The following is a 25228-nucleotide window of genomic DNA, read 5'->3' on the forward strand; positions in this document are numbered from 1 at the left end:
CTGAAAGGCCTGTGGGTACCATAAAATCTGTGCCTCTGTGTGTGTGTGTGTGTGTGTGTGTGTGTGTGAGAGAGAGAGAGAGAGAGAGAGAGAGAGAGAGAGAGAGAGAAATCCTTGCCCCACACACACACATACATGCACAAATATATATAGTTATCTATGTAAAATAAAGCAGTCTTTTAGGGCAAGAAAGGTGCACATATTTTCCATAGCCTTGGGACAAATATCTGGGTGTCCTGGTGCTGATCCAGATATTTTGCCCTGACTAATTTAAGTCAAGTGTGGACCGTGGGCCAGACACTCCTAACCTGGACCTGAGCCCAAACTTAGCAGCTGTGATACTCTCATATGATGGCAAGATCTGGGAGCCACTTAGCTTCCTAACTTTTTCTGGATGGCACATGCTCCCAAAATAACAGTCAGGCATCTACTGATCCTTTTTCTGCCTGGCTTTGTGATCCCATGTGCGTCAGAGCATGTTGGGCTTGGGTTTGTCAAAGTCCCATGGGTTTACACACATGAATGGCCAGAGCAAAAATGACATGAAAAATGTCACCTCCTTCTCCACTCAAGAAAAACAGTGGTTCAGAGTGCCCAAGTGACTGTCCCAGTTCACAAGCCAGGAGTATAAGGAGAACCTCTGTCCCTCTGCCAGCTCCTGTGAAGGTATTTACAAGTATGTAAAAACAGCAAAGAAAATGTAAATAAGAGGTAGCCCACCAGCCAGCTGAGGAAAGAACTGCAGTTCCGAAAACCTGAGTTCTCACTGTGGTCCATACGCACATTTTCTTTGTTTCCAGGCAAATTCCTCATTGCCTTGGTGTCTCTTGGTGTCATCTCCATAAAGGGAGTGGACACTGATGTTCTTAGTCCTCATGGAGAATGATGAATTGATCTGGCAAAGCAGAGTGGACAGAGAGGTAGATAGAATAAAAGCAGTCTGTCAAGTGCTTAAAATCTCGCTCCCTGTTAAATACGAGAATAACAGGCCCCAGGAAGTTCACATGTGTGTAGTTCCCAGGCATGTTTCAGAACCGACTTCCTCACACAGGAATTTGCTTGAAGGGCTGGGAGGTCTGCCAGCAAATCCATCAAGGTTCACTCACATTTGCATTTTAGCTGTCTGTGACAAGCTTTTTAGTAAACACACTACCTTTAAGCAGTTACTTGAGGGAACCCACTTTTCCAACCTGTCGACTGTGGTCTCTTGCTAGGGCTCAAATCCAGGCTCTTGGCTCCTTTGCACATTTTCTCCTTCCTGTCTGAACTTCAGTTCTGGGTGTGAATCTTCATTCTCTCAATGGTTTCCATTTCCCCGGAAAAAGAGGTATCAGCCTGTGGGCACAGGAAAGGATGTGCCAATGCATACTGAAATTCACTCCAATTAATAACTTACAGCCTATAATTCATCTTTCAGCTCTCTTTTCTTCTGTAGGGAGCTGTGTCTCCTTTATCCATAAAATTAACCACTGCCCTCCCCTCCCCCCAAAGTATTGAAATAATTTTACTATTAGATATTTAGATTTTTCACACAAAAGGATGCAGTTGGAATATGCCTTATATGCACAAAATTATTGTTTTAAATAACATCTCTACTGCTTTTTTTTTTTGGCTAAGTACATTAGAGGAAGCAAGCCACCAGAACAGATTATTGAAACCCCATCCGTAGAGGACAAACATCCCACTGAACAGTCACATTCTTCTGCAGAATATATTTTTATCTTGTCAAGAGAAAGTCAATCTAGATCATATCGGCTAACTTCTATTTCACAAGAAATACAAACAGTAACAACAAAAGCTTATTTGTATAAGTTATGACCATTTTGTGTCCCCAGCCCTTTATTACCATGAAATTCCATGCAATGGGTGGTTTTACGCTTTTTTCTTTGCAGTACCCTGAAGCCCATTGTGTTTCTTTGTTTGAGTGCCAAGGAGTCAGGCATGGAGTCCTACAATAAAAGCTAAATTATTTCATGAGTTTTTTTCCTGTTTTTAAAGAAATGGGCCACAAAAAGTTGAGGTGCACTGGTCCAATTTGGTGAGTGCCAATACCATTTGACCCCCGCAGCTGACTCCCAGAACCCTTGATCCTAACACCAACAACACTTTTTAACTAAGATTCATAATGACTAGCACTTGGCTAGTCATTTCAGGAGTTCCACACTAGACACAGAGTTGTGCCAGCTCTCCCTTACTGTCCCCCTTCTTCTATCTGCTTTAAATGCTTAATTTTCTTTGAATTGAGGTCCTATGAATTATAACAGATTTTCCCTTTTTCCTATAAATATAAGTAGATGAGCAAAACTTAGCACCCTTACTTAATACTCTTTTGCAGGGACTCTAAACTGCAAAATTTAAAAAGAATGTCCTAGACCATATCATTAGACAACAGGACTCATACGGGAACTTCTGTTGCCTTTAGTGTTATTTTAGGCAAATCACTTAATCTTTAGGCAAATCAATCTTTTTTTTTTTTTTTTGGTAGTAGGATTAAACCCAGGGGTGCTTAACCACTGAGCCACATCCCTAGCTCTTTTAAAATATTTTATCTAGAGACAGGGTCTCACTGAGTTGCTTAGTGCCTTGCTAAGTTGCTGAGGCTGGCTTTGAACTTGCGATCCTCTTGCCTCAGCCTCCAGAGCTACTGGGATTACAGGGGTGCAGCACTGTGCCCAGCCACTTAATCTTCTAATACCTCAAGTTTTTAGTTTCTGAGAAGAATGACAAGATACTAAAATGCTTGACATATTAATTTTAAATGCCCATATGAAAAATATAATACCTCACGATCATGTTATTCTGTAGCCTTCCAAAATTATTACATCATTTGATGATTTCAGTTTCCTTACTATGGAATGTGTTCATAGGGAATGCACATTTTTAAGTAGGAAAATTTATCATTTTAATGTTTTCAAATATTATCTGTGAAGTCATCATTTTGTCAGCATTTTCCCACTGACATCTTTTAAAGGATTCTAGTGAGTGTCTTTAATAGAAGTGAAATCCACAGCCAGATATTATTCCAGAAAAGTGCATTCCAACCTTCCCTTTCCAAAAAGCCAATAGGAGGGTTCTGGCACCAAATGGCTGTTGACTCTCCTCCAGGTCTCCTGTAAATTTCCTTGCAGACCGAGCAAGTGTGTGACCTCAATCTCTCCTTGGTCTGCTTTGTCTGCTTTTCCCTTGGCTCTTTCAATTCCAACACAGTCAGTAGTTAACCTACATCAAGACCCAAAATTTTGCTTTAGATGAGGACTTGTATGAATGTGGACACACAGGCTGGTGGCAGCAGCTTCTGCATATGTGCATGCCTAAGTAAGTGCTGATTCTTGAACCCTCTCTCTGCAAAGGCCTCTTTAATGTCTGAATGTCCTCTGTGCACAGGGAGGTAGGCATCAGGGAGATGTCAAGCAGAGAAAGTACTTTGACAAAAGAGTATTTGCAATTTGAAAACCTGACAATGTCCCATAAAAATGCCATTACTTAGAAGAAAGGCTCTCACACCAGTAACAGAAGGTTTATTTATGTCATGGTGCTCCCAGCTTGTGTAGATGTATTCATATTAACAAATGTGTTCAAATATGTACTTATAACTTTTTAAAAAGTGGAAACACCCTGAAGGTTATACTTGCTCTTTTAGTCTTACAGCGCTTCTTCTCAAGCACAAGGAGTCTGCAATGACATCCACAGAAATCCAAATGACATGTGGCTGCATTTTTTTTTTCTCCTTCAAACATGCCAAGGTCAGAGTTTAAGAAGCTGTATTCTGGTTGCAACATCATGGTTATTTAAAGAAGCTGCAAGCTAAAGAAGGAAGGCAGGCTGTGACTCCACATCTGGATAGAGGGTGGAACCAATGAACTTGACAGTCCATAGGAGTGCAATCCCTGGACACACCCACAGGCTGCTGGGGCATGGGCCTCCACAGCTCCTGCAGCAGTGTGTCCTGAAGGCAGAGTTCTTCCAGGCTCTTTGCTAGTAACCATTTCTGTGCCCTGCCCCATGGACTGTTGGTACAGGACTTCCCTGCATGACAAGGGTGTCTTGACTGGAGTGAGCCCCAGGGAAAGATTCAGATTTCAGATGTTGCTGCTCACAGTGGAAGCCCAGGTAGCCCTCTGTGTGAAGGCCAGCTCTGCTCTGCCATGGAGCAACCCCTAGAACTGCTTCTGTGGGCTAACCTTTCCGGCCATTGCCCTTACTCCCAGTTTTTGAAAGTGTCACATTGAATGGCTTTCCTTTTACTCAACTGTGATTTTTATTTTTCAAAAATCTTAGAAATTACAGCTGGGAAAGACTGTTGCTTCATCTAGTCTTGGCAGGAGGGCTCCCCAGGGAATATTTCCCTCAGTTCTTGAGACAAACAGCAATGTCTCAGTGTTCTGGGTAAAGGCCAACCTCAGCCCACTGCTTCACCAACCTGGCGTGGCATGTGCCTGCCTGGCCACTTAGGAATGTGTAGGGGCATGCTGCAGCCAACCCAGTAACCTTGACGCCGAGTGGCAAAGATGATCTTAACTCTTCTGAGAGGACCTGGAGCCTTGAGCAAGAGGGCAGAGTCTACGTGACTAAAACATACCAGCTTCCTCTTTCATAAGTCATCACATGATGAACTACAATTACAATTCCTGCCTTGTCTCTGCGAATTGCAGACGCATTGCCTCACCCTAGAAACCCTGCTCCTGTGTGGAGGAGGTGGCTGGAACTGCTGCAGGAGCCGCTTTGGATGCCATCCAACTCCAGTCTGAGCCCAGAGGGAGGGCGGTGGGTGGAAGACAAAAACAAAGCTATGTTTACTTAGCATACATCGATAAAGCTGCTGCAGAGCTACATGAAAGGCCAAGCAGCACTAAAGACTTTTGATACAATATAAGGAATTGCTGCCCTGGATCCAAGGCCTGCTTTAACCCCTTGGGCCCGGGGATCCTTTTATGGCAGGTGAGTCCAGAACTAAAAAAGCCTTCCCATTTTCCAGCAGGCATTTATTTCTTGAGGGAAGTTCCAACAGCTCAGTTTCAACATTAAGCTGGCAGTGTACAATAAAAAGGAAATGCTTTTCTGCAGTAGAAGAGAAGCTCTGTTCCACAGAGATCCTTACTTAGTGTCTCTCAAGGCAGACATTGTATCTCAGTGTTTCTATTTTGGATGGAGTGGCAGGCTTTCCCTTGAGGACGTTCAGTTCCTGCTCCCAGGTAAATGAGTATAATTAGGTCATGGCTCTAATGGTGAGTTGTGTTTTCTTTTAATATGTTTCAGTCCCTGCTTTGTGGGGCAATCTCTTGGGGGCACTTAAGTCTCTGCAGCAGAAAGGTGGGTGATTCTTCCCCTTTGCTTTGTCCCCATGGGTGAAGTCACAGACTGGAATGGGTTGCAGGATCTAAGCTGAGAGTGACCAGAAGGACAGGTCCTGAGGGAGGTACCCGGAGTGCCCAAACCTGCCGGCACCAACTGCTTCTGGGAAGAGATACCGGTAGGCCCCATTCTCCTGGCTCAGAGAGGGTGAGATGGAATCGCAAGGCGAGGGACAGGTGGGGAGTTCTTGACAGCAGGAATATCTTATCTGGAAACCCTCAAGGGAAGACATTCAAGGTTAGCCTGTGAACAATCTGGGTCTGGCATTACGTTTTCTGTGCCATTTCGAACAGGTTTTTTCATGTGCTCTAAGCAGCTCCCTCCACTGTTTTTCTACAGGCGCGTTTCCTCTTGTGGTTAATCCTTTGAAGCAACCTGGCATTTTCAATAGCAGCAACTGGAGAGAAACGTCAGCAGGATTTTTTTTTCTCCCTCTCCACCTACCAATCCAGTTGTAGGAAAGATAATATAATTAGTACCCTGTTCTTCCCACACTTAACCAGCTCATTCCAGTCTGAGAGAGAAGTGGGGCTGTGCTCCCAACAAAAGCAGCTCCCGAGCAGCCCTACAGAGCGGAAGTGTGTCAGTCCAACCAAAAGCGACCAGCCCAAAGCGATCGCCCACAGCACACACCAGCTCCTCCTCCCGACAAAAGTGGGAAACTCGATATTTAGTCCAGTCTGGGCAGGGCCTGCGCTGCCCACCGCGGAAGGGAGCCGGGGGCTGGCCAGACGGGCCTGAGCCTATGCAGCTAGGTCAGGCTGGGACGGTGGACTGCCAAGGCGGCCAGCAGGCCGCCCCACCGCCCGCGGACCCGGGAGGCAGCCAATGCCCCGGCTAGCCCGCGCCTCCCGCCTGGCCAGTCCAAGTTCGGCCCGGGGCGGGGACTACGGGGCGGGAGTCAGAGGCGGGGCCTGCGCCTTGACGCCGCAGAGCCCGGATCCTTGGAATGTGCACTCGCTCGGCGCGGGCCCAGGCCCGCGGCGCCGGGCACGTCCGCGCGGAGCGTGCGCATTTGCGGCAGCTCGCGCCCACGTCACGCGCCCGCCGCGCGGACCTACATAAGGCGGCGGGGCGGCGCCGAAGGCCCGGCTAAGCGTGCAGACGGCGGGCTGCGCGGGGCTCGCGAGCCCTCTTCCGTGCGCGCTTGGGGCTTGGCCTGGAGGCGTCTGGCTTTCCCGAGTTTGTGAAACTTAAAGGGACAGCAGCCTCGTGTTCCTCCTTAGACAAATACACTCCAAAGTACTTTTGAGTGCGCGCGCACGACCCAACGTGTCTGGCCTATTAGGAGTCCTAGGAAAGCCCAAGCAGGGCCGCTCAAGACCCCAAAACCCCATGCTCAGGAGACCATCAGAAACCACGAAACAAAGTGGACTTGTGTGTAAAAGCAGTTTCAGCACGATTTAGTCCAAAAGGACACAGGGGGGCGGGGATCCTGCCTGAGTGGTAGATTGGGAGAGTGGAGCAGGGGGCGAGTGCAGGTTAAGCGAAAAGGCACACATGTTCCAGGTCCGCCCCGGGGCGGGTGGCCCGCGTCCAGACCGAGCTTCGGCCCCGCGCGGGGGAAGGGAGGTGGCAGAGGGCGGGCGCGCGCGGGTGCGCGCGCGAGGGGAGGGGGCCGCGCAGGCGCCGTGCGAGGCTGTCGAAGAATCAAGTCTGTAGAAGTGGAGCGGCCGCGGCGGCAGCAGCAGCACCGGCGGCGGAGCTCAGCGGGCTGGGCGCTGGAGAGAGGCGACGCCAGGAGCTGGGACAGAGCGGCGGAGCGGCCCGCGGCGTGCGCCGCGCCCGAGCTCCACGCCGCCCCGCGCGGCATGCCCCGCCGCTCGGGCTGAGCCTGCCCCGGCGGCCGCCCCCCGTCCCCCGCCCCCAGGCCTCCCCGCCCCCCGCCGGCCGCCGCTGCGACCTGCTGCTCTCGCCCGCGCGCCCCGTTTTCGCTCCGGTCTGGAGGCCCGCCGCGGCCCCGGCCGAGCCGCCGCCGCGCCGCCCCGCCGCCCGCGGGGACCTGCTGCCGCGCCCGCCGCGCCTCGCCGCGCGCCCGCCGCCCCTCGTGCACCGGGGGCGCCGCGCGGGCGCCGCGCCTTCGCGGGCTCTGCCGCCGCCGCCGCCACCTCTGCGGCCGCCGCCGCCGCTGGTCGGAGAGACGCGGGGTTGGGGGGCGCGGCGGGCGCGCGGGCTGCCTGCTGGGGGCGGCAGCGCCCCCTCCTCCTCCTGCGCCTCCGGCGCCGCGGGCTCCGCGGACATGGCCGCGGCGGTGGCGGTGGCGGCTGCGTCCCGGCGACAGTCGTGCTACCTGTGTGACCTGCCCCGCATGCCGTGGGCCATGATCTGGGACTTCACCGAGCCCGTCTGCCGCGGCTGCGTAAACTACGAGGGCGCCGACCGCGTCGAGTTCGTCATCGAGACGGCGCGGCAGCTCAAGCGGGCGCACGGCTGCTTCCCGGAGGGCCGCTCCCCGCCCGGCGCCACGGCGCCCTCAGCCGCCAAGCCGCCGCCGCTCTCGGCCAAGGACCTCCTCCTGCAGCAGCAGCAGCAGCTCGGCCACGCCGGCCCCGAGGCGGCCCCCCGCGCGCCGCAGGCCCTGGAGCGCTACCCGCTGGCCGCTGCGGCCGAGCGCGCCCCGCGCCTGGGCTCCGATTTCGGCAGCCGCGCAGCCGCCAGCCTGGCCCAGCCGCCGACGCCGCAGCCTCCGCCCGTGAACGGCATCCTGGTGCCCAACGGTTTCTCCAAGCTGGAGGAGCCCCCTGAGTTGAACCGCCAGAGCCCGAACCCGCGGCGTGGCCATGCTGTGCCGCCCACCCTGGTGCCGCTCATGAACGGCTCCGCAGCGCCACTGCCCGCCGCGCTGGGCCTCAGCGGCCGGGCCGCCGCCTCACTGGCCGCTGTGTCCGGGGCCGCGGCCGCGGGCCTGGGCTCCGCGCAACCTGCCGAGCTGGGCGCCCACAAGCGGCCCGCGTCCGTGTCTAGCAGCGCTGCCGCGGAGCACGAGCCCCGCGAGGCGGCAGCCAAGGAGAAGCCGCCGCCGCCGCCCGCTCACCGTGGCCCGGCAGACAGCCTGTCGAGCACGGCGGGCGCCGCCGAGCTGGGCGCCGAGGGCGCGGGCAAAGGCCGCGGACCCGGAGAGCAGGACTGGGTCAACAGGCCCAAGACCGTGCGCGACACGCTGCTGGCGCTGCACCAGCACAGCCACTCTGGGCCCTTCGAGAGCAAGTTCAAGAAGGAACCGGCCCTGACTGCAGGCAGGTTGTTGGGTTTCGAGGCCAACGGGGCCAACGGGTCTAAAGCAGGTAGGGGCGGCTGTGGAGCGAAGGGGTCGAGGGGCGCTGAGCTTAGAGGGGGAGGTTCTTTCGGTGCACCGTTCTGCCCCAGCTCAGAAACAACAAACACCCGACTTCCTGATCTGCCCGAGGCGGAACCAGTGCTTAGTGGCAACGTGTTCATGTGCTGAAGCAGCATAACAGGGATGAGTCAGACCGAGCTGATTGATAGGCACAGACTCGGGGTTTTCCTTTCCCAGCACATTCTTGGATGGGAGCATGAGGGCACCTTTTAACCTGTCGGGGACATTAGTAGTCACAAGCACAACTCTGTCCTGGGCACAGGCATGCATGTGTGAGAATGGGCCATTCCCTGGGCTTTAGTTTCCTTTTAGGTTGGTGTGCTGCCTCAGAGACCCCTAGGTGTGTTTGGAGCTGCATGCATAACTTGTGTGACTAAAGTGTGCTTTTGGAGAGTAGAAATTCTGCAACAAGTTTTGTTTCATTTTAGCAAAAAAAAAAAAAGGTCCCTTTCAGTGCTCCTTCACTTACCCTTTTTCCTTCCATTTCTTTGTTTTTCCAGTTGCAAGAACAGCAAGGAAAAGAAAGCCTTCTCCAGAACCAGAAGGTGAAGTTGGGCCCCCTAAGATCAATGGAGAGGCCCAGCCATGGCTGTCCACTTCCAGCGAAGGGCTCAAGATCCCCATGACCCCTACATCCTCTTTTGTATCTCCACCACCACCCACTGCCTCACCTCATTCCAACCGGACCACACCGCCTGAAGCGGCCCAGAATGGCCAGTCCCCCATGGCAGCCCTAATCTTAGTAGCAGACAATGCAGGGGGCAGTCATGCCTCGAAAGATGCCAACCAGGTCCACTCCACCACCAGGAGGAATAGCAGCAGTCCACCCTCCCCGTCCTCTATGAACCAAAGAAGGCTCGGCCCCCGAGAGGTGGGAGGCCAGGGGGCAGGCGGCACAGGAGGACTGGAGCCCGTGCACCCTGCCAGCCTCCCGGACTCCTCTCTGGCAGCCAGCGCCCCCCTGTGCTGCACCCTCTGCCACGAGCGGCTGGAGGACACCCACTTTGTGCAGTGCCCTTCAGTCCCTTCTCACAAGTTCTGCTTCCCTTGTTCCAGACAGAGCATCAAACAGCAGGGAGCTAGTGGAGAGGTCTATTGTCCCAGTGGGGAGAAATGCCCTCTGGTGGGCTCCAATGTTCCCTGGGCCTTTATGCAGGGGGAAATTGCAACCATCCTTGCTGGAGATGTGAAAGTGAAAAAGGAGAGAGACTCATGACTTTCCGGTTTCAGAAAAACCCAGTGGTTATCCTTAACTAAAACTGCTTGAATTGTATATATATCTCCATATATATATATCCAAGACAAGGGAAATGTAGACTTCATACACATGGCTGTATAATTTTGATTTTTTTTGAATACATTGTGTTTCTATATTTTTTTGACGACAAAAGGTATGTACTTATAAAGGCATTTTCTTCTTTTGTTAACGTTATTAGCATATCTTTGTGCTTTATTATCCTGGTGACAGTTACCGGTCCTTGTAGGCTGTGACTTGGCTGCTTTTTTAGAGCACTTGGCAAATCAGAAATGCTTCTAGCTGTATTTGTATGCACTTATTTTAAAACGAAAAAAAAAAAAAAAGCCAAATACATTTTCTGACATTGTAAGATTGCCTTACTGTCTGTTATTCCTTATTGCTGGCCCCTTTCTCAGGCTGGAGGCTGCTTGGTGGAGAAGAAAAGGAAATAAGTGAAAGGGGCATTGTTGTCAAGTGGGCATGCCACTGGGAAATATCTCCAAGTTTACCCCAAAACATGTCCTCTCGGAGGGGCAGGAAGATAGGTTTTGGATTTCTGTTTTGTTCTTAAAGTTCAATTTAAGACATTGCCTGTCTGAGAGGTGCTGCTGAGAGATTCTCAGCATTGTGGGGCTTTTGGGGGGGGATGTTTTTCTTGAGGCAAAGTTGACCGCTGTTCACTGTCCACGTGATCAGTTGTAGGAGTACAGTGCCGCATGCTAGTTGGTTACATAAGACGCAGCTCCAGTGATGGAGCAGCGTGGTGGGTGGTGGCGTGTGCAAGATGGCACTGCCGTCTTTGAGCAGCCTGGCTGGCTCTGCAGCGCCACTTCATCTGTTCAACACCCGAGAGCTGTGTGTCATTGCTGTGGTCGGTTCCTCTGCAAGAGTTGCCAGAGAAGTTGCAGTCCAGGAGAACTTAGAGATTGTGGGATTGGTTGTGTTTTGTTTTTTTTTGTTGTTGTTGTTTTTTTTTATCATTTACCTGTAGTGCTGTCGCTGTCAATACTGTCACACGTTTTTAGTGAGTGCTGAATACAGTATGGTACAATGACAGTGAAGCCCGGGTCTGCCAGGACCGCCTGTGGGCATATCAGTGACGGCCCAACTGTGGGTGGAGGAAACCTGTAATTTCCTTCTTACATGTGTCTGAAATACCAAGTGAATAATACTGTTCTGGAAAAAAAAAAAAAAAAAAGATAAACTAGTGAAAATTAAAGAAATTGAGGGTTTTACATAACAGGCAGGCCCCACCTCTCAAACAATTTTTAGAAGTCTTTTGTAAGTTAATCTTTTTTGATCACTATTTTGCATCAGTAAAATGATTTTTTTAAACCAATAAATCATCAGTTATTAGAAATAGTTGTCTCACAGCATACTGGTTTTTCTTTTGTGCTGTTTTGATTTAATATTGACAGGAACACTATTTTAAATCCTTATGTTCAGGTGTTTGTAACTTGGCCTTATAACTGGGCCGAATCATGGCTTCTAGGTCTACTGCAATTTGTATTATTCACAACCTAGCTTCTGTTCTAATTTGAAAATATAGATTATTACCAACTTTGGATTTTTTTTTTAGTTGTGTTTGTCTTTTTTTTGAAATTGCTCAAAATATTTTTTAGTGGTCAAGTTACTAACAGTTGAAAATCAGATACTGCACCAAATACAGTATTTTTTCATGGTGATTTTGATGAGTGCACCCATTGCTAGTGCTGTTTGAATCCACGTCACAGTCATTGTTGTGCTACAGTAAGGCTTGCATGGTTAGTCCTTACACCTTTTTTTTTTTTTTTTGGTGTATCCATGACTCAGATCAGACTGGTCTCTATTTATGTGAATGTACACATGCAAAAAAGTCAGTTTTACATGCCCGTAAAGACATTTGTGAAGAATTCAGCTACTATGGTCTGTTGTATAAATATGTTTCTAGGCACTTTATTATAAACTGGAATTTGACCTCATAGATGTTACAACCTGATCAGTCATTTGACCTAATTTGTGGTGGCTATCTGTGTGTTTTGCAACCTTAATGCAGATAAGCTCTCCAACAAGACTGATGAAGAACCATCCTGCTGTAGTGGAGAAGTCTCTCCAGCTGTGGAAGAGGCAGCCTGGGCTGGTGGTGGAGGGGGGGGGGGAGACTAACCCGCTTAAAAGGGCTGCAGAGCTTCCCACTATTATAACACAGGCTCTGCTGGAGCCTGGCTCCTCTCCTTGGAGGCCTTTGAGGAGGCTTGCAGCTGGAGTGCTGATCTGAGTTTTTTTCCTGGTGTCCCCAAGTTAAAAGTGAACACTGGGACATGGGTTTGATCTTTTGTTGTACCTGATGACAGTGTAGAGATTCTCCACAGCTGGAGAGAAATGTCAGAAAGCTACTTACTGTACGTGGGCAGTATCAGATTTCAAATCCTAATATTTCAGCTATGCTTTTAATACTCAGAATACTAGGGGATAGGGTGTTGAAGCTTCCCCCTTCTTTTTTCGTTAACAGTTTATAGAATTTAACAGATGTACTGTCTTTCATGTGGCCTCACATTTGAAGTTATGAGAACATACACATGGTTTACAACTTTATTACTATATACCTTTCCTTGGCCACCAAGTATTTTAAAAGTGTGCCACCTTTTAACCTTTACTTTTTTTTAAGTTGAAGGTGATACTTTTTCTATATATGATGCAATTCATGTCAACTGAAGTAAGTGTAATCTCAGATATCATTATATTTTAAAATCACGCTATGGAAATATCACCTGCATTCTGTCATTTGTCAGATTTACAGTATCTTTTTTTTTTTTCTTTTAACTTTTAGCATTAAATAAAAAAAAAATAAAATCGGGAGCACTGAACATTTTCTGAGGCCTTTTTTTGATTTTTTTTAAATGAGCATAGGATGACTCTCATGTCAATCACTAATGGCATGTGACTGGAGCATGCGTGGGTCTGAGTGTGGGGTTTAATGAACTGCAGGAGAACAGGAGATGAAAGGCACTGGTGGGAGAAAAAAAGAAGTCCTAGGGACTGGGAAAGGGCCACTGGGGAGGGGACAGGTGAAAAGCTGTACAAGGTGCAGCTGAATGTACTTGTTTATTTTCAATGGCATCCTGGCCAGCCTTCTCCAACAGTGGAGTGTGGAAGGAGATGGTTACCACATTGAAAGACTGTCCAGACGTGGGGCTGCTCTTTGGAAAGCTTTGGAATTAAACAGTCTTGGTGGGGCAGAGGACATACATTGAAGACAAAAGAAAAAAAAGACGGGAAGAAAAAGCAAACGTGCACTTGAAAAGCTTTGGAACTGACTAAGTGTGAGCTTTATTGATATCCTGAAATCTGAACTTACAAATAGAGATAAGAGACAGAAAGCATAGACACATTTTAAAACCTCTGTCTACTGTCACATAGTAAGTTTCCTGGATGTTGCAGCGTTGACTATTGATCAATGGCTTGGCAGACTTCTCTATGAAAGGAAGTCGGGAAACTTATGAAGAGTCTAAAGCTAGGAAGTACACAGACTTAATATATGTTTTAAATTAAATAGCAACAATGATGTGTAGTTGGGTACATTTTTAGGGGTGGTCCAGTGACATGGGGGGTCCATCGTTATATTTTAATAATATTTTTCATTATTAGCAGCCCATTTAATGCAGTTTTAGAGAAACTATATTTTCAATAAGTTATAGATTATGACAATTTTTCATGTAATTACAAGAAATAGGCTATCAGTTTTTGTTTTCTAACTTAAAAATGCTAAATTTTCTTTTGAGTCAAATTCAAAATAGCGCAGCTTGCAGAATGATGTTTAAAATTTCAAAAGCTCCTCCCAAAGGTACACTTTAATGATCACATTCAGTTAAAAAAGAAAAAACCAGACTCTTGATGTGGCAGATGTCTTTGTTTATTCCCCAAAGGGAGGAAAAGTTGAAAGCATAAAGCCCCTTTTAGTTTCTAGACTTTTAAGTAGTCCTTTACTCAAAGTTGTTTTGCATATGATTTAGAGATGTTTTATTTGGTTAGCAAAGAGTAAAATGTTTGTCTTCCTGATTCCTAAGTGTGTACTGGAATCATTCAGAAAAAACTCTCAGTTGTGTGGAGGCCACCAGAAGTCCTGAGTCACCCTCATTTGCTGCCTTTGTTCCTGGGGAACAGTGTGAGAAGACACGCCTTTCCTCAGGCTGGAGGTCAGAGGCCCCAGTGAATGGAATACATATTTAGCCACCTCATCCCTGGGTTCTGGGCCTGGGGGGAGGGGTTAACTCCTTGAGTGCCACTGGTTGGCCTCTGACAACAGCAACAGGCTTAAAACTGAGGGAAAGCAGGCTGTGTCCAAATGCAGCTGTCTAGGTCCTGTGCTGCGGCCCTCTGACAGCCTGGATCACCCTCGCTGTAATTTGAAAGGCACAAAAATAAACAATTTGTGAATTATTTAAGAACTGGAAGATGGAAAAATGCCTGGATTTATGGATTATCTGTGGATTTCCCTATTAATCCTCAGATAAATTCATGACTAGGGATATACAAACTACCCCTTTTTATCATTAAGAAATTAACTTACGGAGCCAGGGTGTATCTCAGGGAGAGCTTGTGCTTAGAGTACACGAGGCTTTGGGTTGAATCCCCTCCACTAAAAAACAAAAAACTGTGACAGTGGATTCTGCTTTAAGCCATTAGTGTGTAACCTGCCCCCTCCTCTGTCAACATAACCTAAAAGGCTGTATTTACAACAGATTTCCTTTATTTTTTAAAGGATTATAGAATATGAAATCTGTGTTTTCACTGGTTTTTATCACAGAGTATTATGTTTCTGCCTGGCACCGAACAACATAAAAGGATCCATACAATCCACAGAAAAGGTATTTTAGGGCAAAAATAATCACAATTGTTTAGAATCATTTAGATGTTGTATCTTAAAAGCAGTTCTTTTATTTTGAATCCGAAAAACAATTGATAAAATTTTCTTATTAAAACAACCATATTGGACCATGTATATAAGCAGTTTCTTCCATGATATAATTTAAATATTTCTTTTTAAAAAGTAGATGGTCTTTACAACTCTAGAACATTGAGTTTTCAGTACTAGTGAAATTTATCTCAAGATAGCAAAAAAAAAAAAAAAAAAAATCCTCTAGGAGATGTTTTCTCCTAGGTCAGACAAGACCTGGAGACTGGGCCACAGGTTCCTGGTGAAATTGAGAGTACCAACACGCTGGTTCTGCCTGAATGGGCTTTACAAGTCAGATGGCATCATCTAAAAAGTCTCCTTCAGCAGCTCAGCAGGAGCCCTTGATGCTGAGATAAGACATCCTTGTGTAGGGTAATGTCACATTTGAATATTTCTAAATATAGTTTACATTTTGGGGGAAAGGAACTGTTACATCATCTGTAGGTCTGCCACTTAACCACGTTTGCTAGCTGTTTGCAGCTTCACTATCAGTTAACCTGCAGATGCCCATTAGGGGACAGGCATCCTGCCACAAGTGAGTCAGGTTAGGTTGTGTACGCATGCGTGTCATAACTTCACACGTAAATATCGAGGTCATTGCACTCTTCTCTGCCATTTGGAGAACATCTTGTGACAGTTCAAATAGAATATTTTGAACTCCACACAGCTAGGTCTTAGGGGAAAAACTAAAACCTAGAAACATCCCATCAACAGAGCTCAGGGTCTCAGTTTAAGGTATGGAGTTTATTGAAAGTGAACCTCAATGTCCTGAGCTTTAACTTCATTTATCCTGAGATTCTTTACTACTGTACTAGTAAGAGTTCTGCAGAAAACAGATGTGTCTGAGTATGGGGCTGTCTGAGTGGGAATCACTCGGCACTTGTGCCTGGGCTTGCCTTGAGCTCCCAGCCTGGAGTCTACCTGTGAGCAGCAAAACAGGAAAAGGCTGGTGGGCGCCTTCACCCAGGCTGAAACCTATTACCCCCATTTTGTTATTTCTGCTGCAAATAGCAATTCAATTAGTCTTCTGGGTGATAAAAGATATAAAGATTTATTGTATCCCGTATATGACTGAAATCAGAATTTCACAGGGGTCACAGTCATTAGAGAAGTTAATAAGCACCACATGGGTTGCTGCTGTAATTTTACATCTTTCAAGGGCCCCTCCCTCCAGGCTTTAAGCAACTGAGTCCAGCCCGGCTCCTAGGGAGATTGCAGTCAAAGCCACAGGTAGGAAAGGCCAGGGGGCTCGGGCGCTTATCAACAGTTAGCTCCTCCCTAGTTTCCTTCCAGGGGTAAAATCGTCGCAGGAAAAAGGAGTCTTCCTAGAACTTCCATCTGGAGCCACAGGACTCCTGCGATCGAGGCACAGCCTGGAGTCCAAAGTGCTCCCCACAGCAGAAGCATGATGCCCTGTGTGCAGCCAGCTTCGAAGGGGCTGCTGGGCACACAAATTTGTGTATCACTGCACACAAATAAGGGACCAGCGCCAGCATACGGTCCGGCTCAGAATCGTCAGAATGTAGCTTTTTCTCTCGGTTTTGTTTTTATTTTTTTTTTTAATTTTGTAACGTTCAGAAAAGCGGTTTTTAAAAGGCAGACAGCCCCCAGCTCGGGCAGGCGGTGTTTACCGGAGGGGAAGGAAGGGGGAGGCGTCCTGGCCTCCGGGGCTGCGTGAGGCCTGGAGGAGCCCCAGGGGACCGTCCAGAACCGCCAGTGCTGCGCCGCCTTCTCCGTTCCAGAACTTTCCCGCGGCCCGAAGCCGCCCCACGACACGCACGTGGGGCTGCGCGACCCCGGCAGGGCGCGGCGGCCCGGAAACGGGAGCGGGGACGGCGCCCGCTCCGCGGCCCGCGCCAGCTGCGGCGCTATAATTAGCGGGCCGCGGCCCAGTGGCCGCCCCGGGGAGGAATGTGCGCGCGCCCCGCGCCGAGCGCCCGGACGGCCCCGAGCGCGGCACCAAATAAAGGCAAAGCCCGGGCCGAGGCCGCTCCCGGGTGCTTGGGCTGCCGGGCCTGGCCGTGCCGGCCCCGCGGGTGGGTCTGCCTAGCCGGAGGGGGCGCGGGCGAGAGCTGCCCGAAACGTCACTCCCTTTGGAAATCGAGATGCCACCCTTTCCCTTCAGGCCGAGTGCCCAGGGCCCAGGCGGGGGGGGGGGGGGGGGGGGCGCAGGGGCAGGGAGCAGGAGCAGCCCTGCGGTCCTGTCCTGCGGGTGAAAGTGCTTATGCAGCCGGAACTACCCCGCCAGACAAAGCTGACCAGTGTCGAGGAAGTTGACTTTTTATGGAGAAGCCTTCATTTAAATTTAACAGCTATGCTTTTCTCTGATGGCTGTACTATGGGGCCCTTGAGGTGCCGCCTTACTGACTTCTAATTTTTATTGACTATTCAATTGAGTCCTCGGAATAATATTAAAAAAAAAAAAACAAACACCCAGAATATCTGTTTTGTTTTTAAAAAGTGACATTACAATGGCATTTATCCACCACCAGCCTGGGAGTGGAAGGTGGCGATCTGAAGTGAGGAGGGACCAGGGCTCTTACGTGTGTGGAATACCTACACCAAACATCCTTCACTGAAGTTTTTTTTTTTTTTTCTTTTCCTGACAATGGACCCCAAAGTCATTGGAGCTTGTGGCCAACTTCCTACAAAACAGTCCACTCCTCGTGTTTTTAACCTGCAGCTACCAGGTTGAAGGCCAGGCGGGAGACTCCTCTGGCTTTCTCTGTTGCCTTGAGACAGCAGCAGTGTCTGCACAGGGCCTCTGCTTCTGCAGAACCACCCTGCAGAGAACTGTGAGAGATCAAGTGCAGGTGCTCATGAAGACTCCCTGACCGTCCTGCTCTGTTCTACCTGCACAAAATTCCTGACATAGGGGCCAGGAAATTTTCACATGTCCTGGGCCTTGTGTGGCCATCTCAGAATATTCAGTTAACTTTTGTGTCTCGAAATTGTTTAAAAAATAGAGCAAAACACATCCTCACCTTAGTCGAGGCTAAGCAGTCAAATTGGTGAAACTCCAGGACAGTTACAGGTTTCCCATGGTGTCTAGACAAGAAAGCAGGGTAGGTGAAGTAGGGCTCACTAGGTAGGCAGATGCAGTGCGCCTATGGCACTAACATGGGCTCACCTGTGTCTGTGAAAGGGGGTGACGGCAGATGGCTTTGAAACACCAGAAAGAAGGGCTCCCCCTGCTGCCCTCATGAAAGATGCATTGTTTAGAGGTCCTGAACTTGGGCCTCCCCCTGGGAGTCCGAGTTTGGTCTATTGGGTTTCAATGCTGGAGGAGGGGTCAAGGTCTTCACCTTCGGGGATGGGTGGGAAGAGAGAATGAAGTAAAATGGAGCCTGAAATTAAAGGATACAGATATCTTCCTTAAAATCCTCTCAGCTCAGTTGCATTTACAAAAGAATCAGAGCCAACTAACCTTTAAGTCACCAAAAAGCCAACCTTGGCCCATTGATGGCTTTAAAAGCAAGGTGGTATTTGTATGTCTGGCAGCAAATGGGGAGTGGGGAGCTGGTAATATGTTTGAGCATGTTGCGTTTTTAAAGATTAAACAGTGAATCAATGAGAATGTATGGAGGGAGCACTTCCATTGAGTTTTGACTTCAGTAAAATTGTTGTATTTGTTAAAAAAAAAAAAAGTTTATTGGGTTGGTTTGTTTTGATGCTGCTGGGGATTGAACCTAGGGCCTCTCCAATGCTCTACCACTGAGCTTCATCCTCAGCCTTTTTTATTTTTTTAATTTTGGAGACAGGCCTCACTAAGTTGCCCAGGCTAGCCTTGAACTTGCCATCCTCTTGCTTCAGCCTCCTGAGCAGCTGGGATTACAGGCTCACACCACTAGGCACAGTGAAAACAGTCATTTCTTATAAACCTCTTTGCACTGGGGCCAATCGGTCATGACTAAGCCTTCAGGGGTCATGAAGAGTTGATCCGCCACAAATCTGTAGCACAAGAAGGAATTTACTCCAGGTCTCAATGACAAAAGCCCCTCTGGACTGAGCTGTGGGTGCATTTGCTGAGGGGTTGAGGACTCTCCTGCAATTAGGTTGCAACTCTTCAGGGACGAGAGGGATTGTACTCATCTAAGAAGGAAAACGAAAGTATATTGGAGAATCAAGTGATTAGAGAGGAAAGGTTCCACAAGGGGACCCACATTTGGCCAGTCAGTCATTCCCAAGCTCACCAGCTCGATCACTTCCACCCACTTCCACCCACATGTCTGTGAAGAATGCGGGCCCAAGTGGTACGGCCCAAGTGGTACTGCCCACGCCACTCTGCCTCTGCCTCCATCCAACCTCAGTGTTCAGTCTTCTAATCCCAACTTAATTATCTGTGAAATGGTTTATGGATGGTGCCTATCTCAAGTTTGTCAAGGGAATTAGTTAGCAAGGGTACGGAGCACAGTTTTCATGATGTTGGGCACACACTGCACAGTGCGGAGGGAGTCTACCCTCCAGGGCTGGGCTCAGGGCTGAGCCGGAGAGGTCTATAAGAGTAAGCAGGACAAAACAGTATCTTCAGTTGGTTCCAGAAGCCACTCTTCATCCTGCCACCCCTCTGGCCACCCCTTCTCAGCCTCCTCTGCACTTCCCCCTCCTCTCACCTCCTTAAACACCTCACTTGTGCAGCCAGTTGCTTACCCAGGATCTGCACCTGGCTACTTAGTTGGCATCTCAGACTTCATACAGCCTATCCGTAATTAAACTCCTGATCTCCCGCCAAATGTCCTCTCAATTTTCCATCTTACGGAATGCCAAGCCCCTCTTCCAGTTGCTTGGGACAGGGTCTTGGAGTGGGCTTTGCCTGGGGTGTTTTTTCCACACCTCTCATCCAATCCATCAGTGAATCCTCTTGGCTCTACTTTCAAAATGCACTCAGGTGCTGACCACATCTCATTACCTTCATCTCTTGTCTGGAGTATTGCAGAAGCTTTCTAAGTGTTCTTCCAGCTTCTGTCTTGTCCTCTGCGGTTCATTTTCAAATTCAGAGGCCAAATAAGCCTTAAAAACATTGTTCTAGTCCTTCTCTCTTTCATGCAAATTCCTCTGTGCCTTTCTGTCTCCTGCAGAGTCCAACACAAGCTCATCACTTGGTCTGCAAGGCCATGCGACCTGCAGACACGGCTCCTGTCCTTGCTCACTTCACTTGTCCGTGGGCTTCTTTGCTATTCCTTGACCTCGCTGAGCATGCTCTTCCCTCAGGACCTTTACATTTGCTTTTCTCTGCCTGGAGTGCTCTTCCCCCCATGTGTGCTTATTAGTCTGTTTTCCATTGCTATAGAATAGTACCTGAAGCATGGTACATTATAAAGATGGGGTTTTGCTTAGTTTTAGAGGCTGGGAATCCAAGATCAGTCAGTCTTATCAGTTGGGCCTCCAGTGAGGCCCTTCCCTGGCTGCATCATACCTGGCTAATGGCACTGTAGCAGATGGTAGAGTGCTTGTGAGATGGAGAGATCACATGGTGAGACAGGAAGCCAGAGAGGGACGGTGGGGCTGGGGTTGCTCTTTTATAACAACTTGCCCACACAAGAAAAACTGACTCTGCAAGGCCAGCCTCAATCCCTTCCAAAGGCAGAGTCTCCAGTGACCTAAGTACCCACTCCTGGGATCCACCTGTTAAAAGCCCTACCATGTGCCAACATTGCCCTCTGAGCACCAATCTTCCAGCACATGAGGCACTGGAGATGCACTCCAGAATACCAAGCCATAGCAGGGTGCAGGGTCCATTCTCTCAGTTTCTCCAGGTCTTACTCAAGTGTCCTTACCAGCCAGGTCTTCTTCACCATCCTGTGTTGTTAGCATTTTGTTGCTGTAATCACCACAAAATCAGTGGCTTAAGCCAACACAATATTATTATCTTAACAGTTGGGAATATCAGCTGGGAATGAGGGCCTTGGGCAGTCACACTAGCCAACAGATCCTATGGATACCATGCAGCCAGGAGAGCCAATGGACTCTGACCAGGAAGACCTGGGAGAAGCAGCCATAGGCACGTGCTGACCCACCACACCAGAGCCTGGCAGAGGAAGGTATTTCCTGAGATGGTTTTACATTTGGTGGGGGTATTCGGATAACACAAGAAGGAGGAGGGTTTCATGGGGACAGGGGTGACAGCGTTTCTCAGGCTCAGTCCACAGTGGTGGCGGGGGTTGGGGGAAGGCTGGGTTCTGGTCTCTGGACTATAGGTGTGTCCTCCACCTTTTCCTGGTGTGGAAAAGGAGAAAGGCAGCTGTTGGGGGGGGTGGGGGTGGGCAGGACTCACCTATGCCTCCCCAGGAGGTCTCAGAAGCAGGTTAGCAGCAGTTCTTTTATTGTAAGACTCTGCTAAGTGGGCATAGAACAGTGTTTTAGTTAAAGACCCAGTTACCTTAGGATCCCAGCTCTATTCTCAAGGTCTACTTGGGACTGTGGCATCAAGAGCACTGGGTCTTGTCATTTATCCCACAGCAGGAGGTCTGGAAGGGTGACTCCCCTCCCAGTTCTTCCCCTCACAGAGCACCTGAGGCCCATCCTCAAGTCTTCCCCACAGGTCCTCTGCGAATGGGTCCTTTTGACAGTCCTTTAAATGTCCCCCAACTTCAGGGTTCCCTATGCAAACCCTCACTCCATGGAAACTTCCCTTCAGCCCTTTCTTCCCACCCTGTAAACCCAGCCTTTGGGCGTCAGTTGCAAATCTGTGTGGCTGTGCTCTGTCCAGGCTCCAGCCAGCCCCACTGTGGGGAACTCTGGTTCCTTTTTGGTCCCAGGGACGAGAACGAAGAAGTGGCACCTTGTTCTAGGAGCTGAGAGAGACGAGACCGCAGGAGTCTAAGGGTGCTCACTCTGATGCTCTCCCTGCACTGGCTGCCAGGTAACCGGGCCAAGGCCAGTCTTCCTGGGTATTACCCAGAGGTATGTGCTCTCAGCACGGCTCGGGCGTGGAGGGCACCCGAGTCCACATCACAAAGTTGTGAGTGCAGGTCAAGAGCATGCACTGCAAGCTCTAAAGCGACATGGAAATGCTGACTTTCGGGCTGGGGCTGGGCTCAGTGGTGGAGCACTTGCCTCGCATGTGTGAGGCCCTGGGTTGGATCCTTAGCACCACACAAATAAATAAATAAAGGTATAAAGGTATTGTGTCCATCTACAACTAAAAAAAAAAAATCTGCCTTTCACCATTTATTTGGGGTTTTCCACCCCCAGTTTAGTGTGAGGTTAGACTCAATCCTCCTCACAGTTAATTTATAAGAATGTGAAGACCAACCCCAGGTCACCTGTCCGGTCAGCTCTTCTTGGACTGTCTGTACGGAACTCAAGACAGCCCCTCCTGGGCCTGAGCTGGTCCTCGTGGCTCTGGTGCAGTTCTAAGGCACTGGGTCACAGTTCTGCACCACCCTGCACAAATGCTTTGCTTGAATTTGCCACAAGGACACAGCAGGAGCCAGGAGGTCTAAGGTGCCAGGAAAAGCTGCAGCTTTCCTCTTAGCAAGGCTGGGAGAACCTGTCAGAAGAGCTGTCCTTCACTCTTGTCCCCAGGGAAAGGCCATGAGACACACAGAGGTCTGAACACAAAAACAGAGAAGGCTGCTTCCTTTGGGCGCACCCACCAAGGGATGAAAGCGACTCTGCCACTGAGATGCATGAGGTGTGAGTGGGATCTCTGCAAATGGAAGCTCCTTCAGCATGTCCTCAAGTGTTCATATTACTGTCAGCACAGGAGCTGCTGCCTCCTTGATTCTTTTTTCTTGAACCCATAACAAATACATTTATAGGATGCCACAGAGGCATTGGGCAGGTGGTCCTCCTACTGAAGGAGAAGTAATAGGGGATAGGTGCCAGAAGTCATGGGGGATGGGTACCAGGAGGACAGGCACTAAAACTCTCTGTCCCCAGCTCCTGGACCCAGTGTGAAGGGGCATATGCAGTCCAGTCCCCAGACCAATCCAGATATGAGGAAGGAACTTCTGAATGCCTCTCGACTCCAGGACTGTCCGCACCTTGGTAATCCTATGTGACTCCCTGAGGCTTCCCCGCACCCCATCCCTAGGACCATTGCCCTTGGGAGGATTCCAGGTAGCTCCACAGCCCCTTGATCTCAGCTCTTCTCTTGACCTATGCTGACCAAGTCCAGGAGCTGGGCTCTGCCTCAGCCCTGCCCATGTTCCATGTGGTTGCCTCCACTCCAGGTCTCTTTGGAACAGGGGATCACAATCAAGCCCCAGTGCAGGGGTGAGGACTCTGCTACTTGCCTGCTTTCCTTCCTGTTTCCTAGGGAATGGTGTTCTGCCCTGGTCCTCTACCGCCACAATGACAAACCTGTTGACTCTCCTGCCTCATCCTGGGTTCCATGGTACCCACCATGGTGTGGACAGCACCCGAGACTCGGAGCTCAGGATGCTGTGCCCCTTCCCCATCATTACCTCCCAGATTGGACTTCAGTCCTCCTCATCAGAACCAATGCCTGTCCCATCCTAGGGATGTCACCACACTAGGGTTCTCCAGAGAAACAATAGGACATGTAGAGAGAGATTTACTTTGAGTAATTGACTTACACAATCATGGTGGGTGACAAATCCAAAATCTGTAGAGCAGTGTGGCCAGCTAGAATTTCATTAAAGAGGTGATGCTGTAGTCATGAGTGGGAAACCTTCAGCCTGGACACACGGACTGGGTTTCTATGTTGCAAGCTCGAGGCTCCATTCCTTTTTCAGGAGAGCTTCATCTCTGCTCCTAAAGACTTCAATTGACTAGACGGGGCCTACCCACACGATGGAGAGTAATCTGCTTTCTTGAAGTCTGCTGATTTCAGTACTTACATTAAATATTAACATTAGTGTGTCTATAAAATGCCCTTGTAGAAACATCTAGGTTGGTGTCTTATTAAAAAGCTGGGCACCATAGCCCAAGCAAGTTGAGACATAAGATTAACTATCATGGCCACTTCTCAAATTTTCTTTTCCTCCTCTCTTGGCCTCCCAGACCACGATGCCTCCATGGTGGTGGTGTTTTCAAAGGCAGTCACAAGATATCCTACCCAGGAGGCTTACTTATGAAGGGACTTAATGGTTTCTGGAACTGAAAAATGTATGGGCAGGCCAGCCTCAGGTCCCACCCACTCAGGCTCAACTTTAGCTCTCTTGGCTCCTCCTCCCCTGTGCAGGTGTTTTCTGCAGGGGGGCTGCCCTTGGGGTCCCTGGATGGCTGACACACTTCCTCCTTCATAATCAGAAGGAAGGAGAGCAGAGAGCAAGCTTCTAGAGCAGGAGAGAGCACTACTTCTCTCTGATTGGCTCAGTTTGACATCATCACCATGACCAAGAGGATAGTGCACTGTGATTGGTTCAGATTTGCCAATGTCTAGCCAATCCCAGGACAAGGAGATGGGATTTTCCTGATGGCACCTAGTTAGGGGTCTTCTCTGGAACCCAAGTGGGATCAATCTCACCAAAGAAGGTGGCCTTTTCAGTGGCTGAGGGAGGACCAGATGCCAGGAGAGAAGCATAGTGCTCCGTTTAGCCTCCAAATGAGAGCTGCTGCCTTCCCCAAATCAAGAGGCACTCCCAAGGCTGCAGCATGGTACCTGCTGGAGGCCACAGGCAGGGACCAGATCTCAGGGGAGGACAGGGACCTGCAGGAAGGTGCTTCCTGCTTGGGTGCCAGGGCAGCAAGCCCTGTGGAGCTGCAGATGGTGGCTGGGAGACGGGCACTCCCTCCAGTCCTGCTGGTCCCTGGTCTGTTTGCCCCTCCCTTCGTGTCTAGGGAGTGATCCCCTCGACAGGACTGAGCTCGCAGCAGCTGGCTTCACAGCTGTGGGAGTGGGGATGCCACTGGGAGTCATTCTAAGCAGAGTGACTCACATAGTTCTGATGGGGTTGGCTTGGCAGGGACAAAGAATGAAGGTGGAAGGTGGCTTGGAGACATGTCGAGGCAGCCCTGAGGAGGGGGTTGTCTCCAAGATTCTGATCTGTAATTTTGTTTTGTTTAAAAAACAACAACAGAGGTGGCAGGACTCATATCCTAACAAGCTGTAAAGCCTCCACCACCCCTCCGTGTCTGGGCAGCCTCCCTCCTTACCACGCTGCCATGGCAGTTTTGGGCCCAGGCCTGCCACACAGGATGCCAGTGGGGGAGGCCATGCACCCTGGTTGGAAAGCACACGAGTGCTCTTCGCAGGGTGTGGGATGCCAGCGAGGCTTGGCATGCACATCACGTTCCCTTCAGTCACTGGACAGGCAGGACCCTCTGCTCTCTGAGCAGACAGTTGGACCCAAGGAAAATGACAGAAGAAATCCACAGAGCTGTTCTGTTGCTGGGGTGTCGTAGGGAGAGAAGTGTTTGGGACACAACACTGAGGGAATGAAGCGGAGGTGCTGTT

The 25228-nt window shown here is 49.5% G+C and overlaps 1 protein-coding gene across 2 annotated transcripts; it reads left to right on the plus strand.

Annotated features, from left to right (window-relative positions):
• The first annotated feature begins 7511 nt into the window (after positions 1-7511).
• Irf2bp2 (interferon regulatory factor 2 binding protein 2) lies at positions 7512-10121 on the plus strand. Of its 2 annotated transcripts, none has more exons than XM_046432088.2 (2): positions 7512-8588; positions 9190-10121. In XM_046432088.2, exons 1-2 carry the CDS (start codon positions 7592-7594, stop codon positions 9903-9905), a joined length of 1713 nt encoding a protein of 570 aa, XP_046288044.1. In that variant the 5' UTR covers positions 7512-7591; the 3' UTR covers positions 9906-10121. The 2 variants fall into 2 exon arrangements, with proteins under 2 accessions (XP_046288044.1, XP_046288043.1); XM_046432087.2 differs by having other exon boundaries at positions 7514-8636.
• The last annotated feature ends 15107 nt before the right edge of the window (positions 10122-25228 follow it).

The sequence above is a fragment of the Marmota monax genome, unplaced genomic scaffold, assembly GCF_021218885.2.
Source record: "Marmota monax isolate L192 unplaced genomic scaffold, Marmota_monax_Labrador192_F-V1.1 WCK01_AAM20220418_F8-fsc00071, whole genome shotgun sequence".
Taxonomy (NCBI): domain Eukaryota; kingdom Metazoa; phylum Chordata; class Mammalia; order Rodentia; family Sciuridae; genus Marmota; species Marmota monax.

Coding starts and splice junctions, on each gene's coding strand:
- Irf2bp2 (XM_046432087.2), top strand. CDS start 7,592: ATGGCCGCGGCGGTGGCGGTGGCGGCTGCGTCCCGGCGACAGTCGTGC. Junction 8,637..9,189: donor GGCCAACGGGTCTAAAGCAG/GTAGGGGCGGCT, acceptor TTGTTTTTCCAG/TTGCAAGAACAGCAAGGAAA.